General features: G+C 34.1%; 1 protein-coding gene across 1 annotated transcript; it reads right to left on the minus strand.

Annotated features, from left to right (window-relative positions):
- Window positions 1–5,343: 5,343 nt before the first annotated feature.
- LOC143567808 (uncharacterized) lies at window positions 5,344–7,772 on the minus strand. The gene is made up of 9 exons (XM_077054121.1): window positions 7,688–7,772; window positions 7,558–7,607; window positions 7,418–7,483; window positions 7,307–7,347; window positions 7,043–7,179; window positions 6,782–6,872; window positions 6,082–6,153; window positions 5,665–5,777; window positions 5,344–5,522 (listed from the first exon to the last, which is right to left on the minus strand). The coding sequence occupies exons 1-9, from the start codon at window positions 7,770–7,772 to the stop codon at window positions 5,395–5,397; spliced, it is 783 nt and encodes a 260-aa protein (XP_076910236.1). The 3' UTR covers window positions 5,344–5,394.
- Window positions 7,773–8,771: the final 999 nt, after the last annotated feature.

Consider the following 8,771-nt stretch of genomic DNA (forward strand, 5'->3'; position numbering starts at 1 on the left):
ATATATATATATATATATATATATTTGAAAGGAAAACAGGATTTATGATTTGGAAATTAAGAAAAAAAAATAGTTTTGAGCATAAGAAGGAAGAAGCTGTAATGGTGGGTTGTTGGTAGTGGCGATAGAGAACGGTGGAGGAAGAAGTGGTGATTTGTTATATTAGGGTTTCTTTTCTTTTTCTTAAGATAGGCGGAAGAGGTGTAACCCAAAGAAAAAATGATTTTATTTTTTTAAAGGATAATTGTTATTTTAGTAATTTTGGTTGTCCAATTACCCAATTTTAGTACTCTATTCAAATTTTGTAAATGGCTACTATATTTTTCTAAAACTTGTAATTTTAGTATATTTTCTAGCCCTGTCTATTTTGTCCGTTAAGTCAGGAGCAAATTAGTAATTTTGATTATTTTATTTATTTTCTATTTTAAGCTAATTATCATTTTCATACCTATGGTTTGTTTAATTACGCAACTTTGATACATTTTTATAAATTTATTAAAACTGGATACTTTGATTAGTTTGTACAGATAGACAAACCAAAAGAGACATTATATATATATGTGTGTGTGTTGAAGGGTTAGAATGAAAACTCACTTGAGTTGTGAAAACTCTAGAAACTCATTCTTAACCACATGTTTTTAATTAAAGTTTAAATCTTATGGTTAACAATTAAAGTGAATAAAAAATGTAAATATAAATATAACTTTTTCTCTTACCTGAAAACATATGTAAAAATAAGTAAAAAAATGTTAAAAAATAGCAAAACAAAATTTTTTTTAGTTTACGATGTTTTGTATTAAATGTTACAACATATATTACGTGTGTAAAAAAAAACAATGCTACATAGGGTTTTCACGGGTTTCACAGCTCAAGTGGGTTTTCATTCTATATTCCCCCCCCCCCCACACACACACACACATATATATATATATATACATTAAAAGCCATATTGCAGTTATCACACATAAAACGTTGTTCATGAAATAAGCCAGTTACCTTCTAACACGTACTTTTGTTATCGTCTCTTCTTCAACCGCCTGATTCAACGTCACACACGCGCCTTTTTCTCTAAAGGTAGCTAAAATACATGATAGAAGATGAAAAACAACATGAAATATATAACATATTTTTTAGCCTTTTGTTATTGATTGCTAATTTACTTCTAGTAGCTCAACATTCGAGTTTACCTTAGCCATTTTTCTTGCATTTTCTTTATGTGCATTGATTTTTTTTTTCAAAAGTTCGGGTATGATAATAGTAGCTCTTTAACACATCGGAAGATCAAGCCAAATAACAATCACGCAACTTCGCACCTCTTAGAATAACATCAATTGAACTTGTAGATGAGCGACGGTTGATGAATCACATAGGCAAAACAATATATCGTAATTCATTGAACTTGAAGATGAACAATGATTAGGGTTTGAAGGATCAATGGGCGCCAAGGGAGGGGGGTGATCTGTTTATTTAGGGTTAGAGATTATCTTTTAATTATAATATATAATGTCTCTCTTGGTTTGTCTATCTATCCAAAACTAATCAAAGTATCTAGTTGTAATAAATTCAAAAAAAGATACTAAAGTTACGTAATTGAATAAACCACATGTATGAAACTGACACTTAGCTCAAAAGAGAAAATAAATAATCAAAATTACTAATTTGCCCCTGACTTAAAGGACAGAATAAACGGGGTTAGAAAAAAATACTAAAGTTGCAAGTTTTAGAAAAGTGAGATAACCATTTGCAATAATTCAAAAACGGTACTAAAATTGCATAATTGGACAAACCACATACATTAAAATGGCACTTAACTCACATATTTATCCAAAGCCGGAGCTCTAACTATCTAAGAACAGCTTATAAAGCTCCAGATTTGGATATATATATTTACAAAAGTTTAGCCTTAAAAAAAAGTAAAATCATTAACCTAACCACTTTCAAATCTCACAAAAGACTCATACGCATCGCCAAAGCTCATACTCCATGTATTTCTTGTATTCATAGGGGTCTAGCTGATGAAGACTTACGCAAATCAAGACCCATAATATTCAGGACCAGACTCCACTTCCAAGCACAAGCTTTGGTAATGTATAACATCAACAAAACAATAAGTGTATGATATCCATGCTAAGTAGCACACACGCATGGTGGTGATGCCGTGATGCACCACGCATTACTATAATAAATACTTTACACCAATAGTATATTATGATATTATGATAGACAACTGTCCAAAATTACACATGGCACAATTCAAACTAGGAATAAGTATAAATACTCATCTTCTTCCCAATACAAAAGGTTATGCTATATCACTCAAAACTCTCATCCTTGTTCATACTTCATATACCTACTATCATGTTGGAATTCAGTCACATGAAGATATTCTTTCTTACTATGAGAAAGTTAGTGACTTTGCATATCCATTCCAATTGTTTAAGCTAAGTGTTACGTCTCTTTGTATTGAAACAATGAAACATTGGTCAAATGTCGTTGAGAACTTTAAGAATATCAAGTATTTTTTTATTTTGTATTATCTCGCGCTTATTCATACGATGATACGAATGTGTATAGCTAAAGGGGAGCTTTAAGGTCATGCTTCCATACATTCCAGCCTATGTTTGTTTGGGATGTTGTCTCTGTTTTTGATAAAGGGCTTCGAGAGGCGATCGAGGATATTGTGGTATGTGAGGGTTCTTTTTTTGGGGGATTTTCAATGGTGACTAGCTTATCTTCCAATCCATTTTGGGGGCTTAGGCTTATATCAGCTGAGGATTTTTTCACCTATGCTTTCGTAGCATCGAGGGCACAATCTTGGAAGTTACAAGACCACATTTTACGAGATTGTGGTGTTGATGAGTTGGATTTAGATTATGGGTGTGCATTTGATTGGTTGCATAGTTCCCTTCCCGATCTTGATCTTGGTGGGTTCGCTAATACGGACACCGCCCCCCTTAAAGCCCAAGATGCTTTGGCGAGTGCCCTTTATATAAAATCGTTCAAAGTTTAGAAGAGAAGTTTAGCTTATCCACTAGCCAGAGAGCGGTGTTTGAATGTCTTCAGGCTCCTCATGCTCAAGATTTCTTGGCCGTCATTCCCATCGAAGGGTTAGGCCAGCATATGTAAACAGCGGAGTACCGGGCTATTCTTAAATATTGTTTAATGATCCCACTGTTCCTAGTTGATGAGCCCTACCAGGTTTGTCGTAAAGTTTGTTTGGATAAATTTGGTGAACATGCGGTTCATTGCAAAGAGCTTTTGGGGCTTAAATATAAACATGATTTGGTTCGGTATGTCCTTTGTGATGTGTTAAAACGAGCGGGATCTCGACAAAAAAAGAATTTCCTGTGAATTTCCTATCAGATCCACTTGAAGGGAGGTTACTATCCAGTCTGCGAACGTTCTTATGTTTGGATGGGCATGGAGAAGCACACTTGTGTAGACCTTGCATGAGTATCCCCCTTGTCGTGCTTAGAGACACCGGGTTTATTGTTAGGCCAGCCGTATTGAAGGCGGAATCAGAAAAAATTGCTAAGCACGAGAAAGCAAGTGCTGAGAATCAACACGTCTTCATTCCTTTTGCTTTTGATACATTTAGGTCCCTTGCTCCTGAAGCTGTTACTTTTTTTAAAAGAGTTCAGCAGATCATGCACAGTAACTTATCGACGCCGAGGGAACTATAACTTTGTTTTCGGTAGGATTGGTTTTTACATTCATGAAAAATGGAATCTGGTACGCAAATTGACCAATTCAAAAATATAAAGGGGATTATAATCATTCACATGGATTTAATATATATATATGTATATATATATATAGGGTTTGGATCAAATACAAATGAAATTAACGTGCTAAACGTGATAATAAAGTAGAGTAATTATATATACAAGTAGAGTAATTATGTAATTACATCATAGAGTAATTACACTCTACTTGCATTTATAATTACTCTAATTAATTCTCACGTTAAGCACGTTAATTTCATTTGTACGTTAATTTTCCTCTCTCTCTCTCTATATATATATATTGATTTCATCTGGTAGAAAAGATCAGACGTATTATTTATTTATGAGTAAATAGGAAGGGCCAAATAAATATAACACATTAACACATCAAGTAAGAGGCTGTTTGGGATTGCTTATATTATGAGAAAAAAAGTTTCATAAGTTATAATATTATAATTTATTAACTTAATGAAAAGTTATAAGATGGTAAAATAAGGAATTTCAAACAGCCCCCTCTCTTATGCCCTAACCATTGGGTTAGATGTCATTTGGTAGGTAGTTTATATGATTTGTAGAAAAACAAAGATCCCATCGAAGCATATCTATTACAAACAATTCTTGTGCTGTTCAAAGAAGAAGGAAAAACAACAAACGTTTATCCTAAGCTACTCTTATAACTTGTTCAATAACGGTATAAATTTCTGAATCTAGGCTTGGCGCTGCTATTGGAAAGTGAGGAGGACGTGTACGTATTGTGGGCTGACATTTGAGTTACACAAATGTTTACTAATGAAAACATTTTTGCAATGTTTTAATGACCCAAACCGGACGTCTTACTAGTTCACTGGCGGACTGATCCGACCGATCAGAGCGGGATCATAAACCCAATGACATCATATTTAATCTAAAAGTGTTCAAACATTACATAAATTTAATACTATATCTAATTAAATAGTTTAGTATAGCTATGTTGTTATTTGACTTATACTTTAAAAAAATAGAATAAATGTATTGTTAGTTTAAAAAACAAAACATGAAAACATTTTTCAAGCAAACTTCATCTTAAGTAATGGAAAGGGCATCAACTTTTGATATATGTAGAAATGAAACACTAATACTTTTCTAGAAGAGTTGGTAAAGGCTTGTGAGACTTCCAAGTTCAAATCCTATTTAAGCTACTAATATTCTGTCCAAACCAGTTTAGACCGCCCAACCCCCAGACTTATTGCAATCAATAGTCTATTATGATGATTCGGTATCATAGCACCAATAACTAAAATAACATACAATACCCATAAGAATCATCCCTGTAATGCACTGTTCTTAACATATTTTCAGTGAAGTTAAAATATTAATATAAAGTCAATCAATACTTGTTTTATATTTTGATGTCAAATGAATATCATCTGAACTCTTGAAGTGCTTTAACTTTACATCACCGTTTCTAACACTCATGCATCGTTCGCACTTTTTAAAATAAGGTTGCAGAACCAATAAAACCATAAAATAAAACACAGTTAAAAGAAAAAACCGAATTGAACTTTCAAAAGAAGATAGGGTGAATCAAAACTTGGACATGAAGACCACCTAATAGCATTATGATTTGATTCATATGTAATAAAGACATAAATAAAAACTATGTGTGGATATAAAACTACAAGTAATGCTGCTACTCACTTTCGGTATCACTTTCTTCCAAAGTAATATGGTTTAAATTCCTCTCAAGAGGTGGAAGTCCATCATCCTCAGAGTCATCATCTGATCCTTCATCTTCACTATCGCAAGCTTCCTTTGCCTCTGTAAAAGCAGGATACCAAAAATCAGTATTTGTAGGGAAATAACAACTAACATGTCGACAAAACAAGTGTCAGGTCTCCCTCTCTCTCTCTACATACATATTTGTGTGTGCGTGTGTGTGTATTCTTTATATGAAAAATACCTTCTTTTTCGAAAACCTTGGGGATTTTGGAACTTTGCTCCGATAACCATGAATTTTGGACCGCAATAATCTCAGCACTGTTCTCACATTTTGCATACGCCTTCAAAAGTTCCCTGAGTTGCAAAACCTCATCAGCAATCAAGTAGTGGCACGTACTATTTTCAAATAGATGAATTCATGTAACACCAGCATCGTTCTTACTTGAGAAGACCACGGATATATAGCACTTTTTTATGCTATTATTTTTTCAAAAGTGAATGCATCATCATTTTACTTACATTTCAAGTATAATGATCATTTGTAAAGCAAGCGCAAGCACGGTTTAGAGATTTCAAATTTTTAATCACTCAATTTATACTATTAAATGAGAAAACTAACATTATACATATACATACAATATATACATATTCAAAATACCTGTTGAGGGACAAGAAAGCATGGCCCCATTTGAACTTGCATAGCAACAACTCACCATTTTCTGCCTCACCACTGTTGGGAACATGTGTTGAAAAAGAAAAAATAAATTACATATCTACAAATAATTTAAGATGCACTTACATTATTGCATAGCATAGGCTTCATGCATCAGGCGATTAAAACGGATCATAAATAACAAAGAACTGACAAATAATATAGAAACATATTATAAGACTATCATACAATATGTTGGGCCTTAAAATTTTATTTCGAACTATATATTCCTCTGTGCTAAATAAAAACCAGACCTTTTGAAGTATGGTTTCAATCGTATAATTTAATAAAACTCAGATAAGAAAAAATTAAAATAATATATTACTACATAACACAGACGAGCATGCTGTAAACCGTGTCTTTTCACATGGTATGTGTAAAATTTGCTTTATATTGGACAGAAACAGATTCTATATGTTTGAACTAACTAAAATGACCTCAGATGACATAAGAATACATGTGGAAAAACGTGTTCGGAATGCATCATAGAGATAATATCAATTTCAACCCCTAGAATCATATGTATTTTTGTTCAATTTCCAAATTTACCTCTACTTCTATAAGATAGTACTATAAGTTGAACACTCAGGTTTGATCATGACAATAGATATCTTACAGATTCACCAAAGGGTTAAGAAGCAATTACCATATAATTAAACCTGCAGCTAACGCCTCAACACAAGATAGCTCACAGGGTCGACCATAATTTACTGGATTCGCAGCCACCAACCACGGCACTGCATTGCAACCAATCAACCAAATTAGAAGAAAAATTGCAACACAACTGAATTTAACTAAAATCATCAAATACATGAAGGCCATACTCGCATACTCCATGAAATACATATGCACCAATTTCATACATTCAAAAAATCATGCAATTATTTATGTTGTTAATAACTCTTACATAGACGAGGAGCAGGGCATCTAAGCTTTGTAAAGGGTACATCATCTAGTCGTGCCCAAGAGCAATCTACAACTGCCAAACCTTTCCTGTTGATCAGCTCTGAATCTTCCTTTGAAATGCACTGCTGTCCAACCGGACTGTAACAATGAAAAATCAGCAAAATTAAAACAAAACACCCAAAAACAAACCATCATGAAAAACAAAACTATATACAACTAATAACTGTTCTTAGAATAATAAAAAAAACACCAGATAGATAGATACCTTAAAGCAATGCCTCCAAAACCGTTTCCGACTCGCAACTCCTACGCAATATTAATATAAGGATGATAAATTAGGTGAAGAGATAAAAGTATCTCACTGCAATATACTTACTTTCAGTAATCCAAATCTTGATAGCTTGCGTCCTGTACACCTTTTAACGTCACATTGACCAAAATCCTGAGAGTCAAAATTTAGGGTTTTAGTTTAGAAGCACAACATAATAAGAAACTGATTCTCAAATACAAACATACCCACATGGCTAGCTGGATTTTTGATACTGCTACTGATTCTTCTTCGGATTCTAAAACATTAACAAAACGTATTAAACACACAAAAAAAACTAGTAGTATATGTAAGCATATATTAGCTTAAGAAGAGTACCAGGGTCAGCAGGGAGAGAGTCATCTTCACTGAACAAAAGGTAAAATAAAATCAATTGTGAGCTACATGATGGATTTGTAAACATGGGTTTGTAAATAAATAGGGATGAAATTATTATTACCGATTTGGTTGATGGGTTCGGCTGGATTGAGCGTGTGAGTGACGATGATTCTTGGACTTCCTGTAACCCATTTGGATCTTGATTGCGTAAAGCTTTGGTTCGGTTATGTTCAACACAACAGGATGGAAGCAGGCGACAGTGGGTTTCGGATCAACTTCTGGTTGAAACCCACGAACTCGTCACATAAACGGGTCGGCTTTGTGTAACCTAGGTCCTAACTTATAATTCAACTAACAATAGTGTAACTAGTTGCAATCTCAAGTTTCAATTTTATTACCGGTAATAATCTTACTTCAACAGAACATTAACTTCGTTAGTTGTGAAATTATGAAAATACCAAAATGTCCCCCATTAAAAAAAGGAAAAAAATGAAGACTAACGTCTTCACCTGTCAAGGGTCGACCCTTCATCACCGGTGACAACATGGCCCCTAATTCGGCGACCACGACAAACCCACTTCAATGATCATCATCGCATCTGCGGTCTCCTCATCCTTCTCCACCCCTTTCCCATAAACCACCATCTCGACCGTAGTTAAAACCATTGCCCCTAGTATAGCGAGGAGATGTTGAGCCGGTTACATGAGGGTTTTAGATTTCTTGCTGTATCTCTATTTGTCGGGCGCGACGGTTAGTCAGGATATGGCGATCTCCAACATCATTTCAGGCGAGCTAATTTAGGGCTACGGCTTCAGATCAAACTTCTTGAATCCATGATTCGCCGGTGTAATGCGAACGATAACTCTCGCTAGTCATTCCATACCCTGAAATATTATTTATTGGGAAAATTCCCAAAATGCTCTATTAATGGAGAGAGCTATCATTTTTATCCTCATAAATAAAAGTTTTCAGAAATGTAAAACGCATCTTACATGACATATTTGCTCTCAGCGCGTCTTTTTAACATCCGAAAAATTTTGGCTCAAATTTGCCAACTTTAAAAGTTGAGGGACTAAATTGTCAT

The sequence above is a fragment of the Bidens hawaiensis genome, unplaced genomic scaffold (assembly GCF_021521415.1).
Source record: "Bidens hawaiensis isolate Kalapana, Puna unplaced genomic scaffold, B.hawaiensis_p1.1 tig00023639_1, whole genome shotgun sequence".
Lineage (NCBI taxonomy): Eukaryota > Viridiplantae > Streptophyta > Magnoliopsida > Asterales > Asteraceae > Bidens > Bidens hawaiensis.

What these genes read in the sequence shown, in the direction of transcription:
- LOC143567808 (XM_077054121.1), bottom strand. Translation starts at nt 7,772, where the DNA reads ATGTTTACAAATCCATCATGTAGCTCACAATTGATTTTATTTTACCTT. An exon ending in CTCTCTCCCTGCTGACCCTG is followed by an intron (nt 7,608 to 7,687) that starts GTACTCTTCTTA and finishes TTAATGTTTTAG; the next exon opens with AATCCGAAGAAGAATCAGTA. An exon ending in CAAGGTTTTCGAAAAAGAAG is followed by an intron (nt 5,523 to 5,664) that starts GTATTTTTCATA and finishes CTGCTTTTACAG; the next exon opens with AGGCAAAGGAAGCTTGCGAT.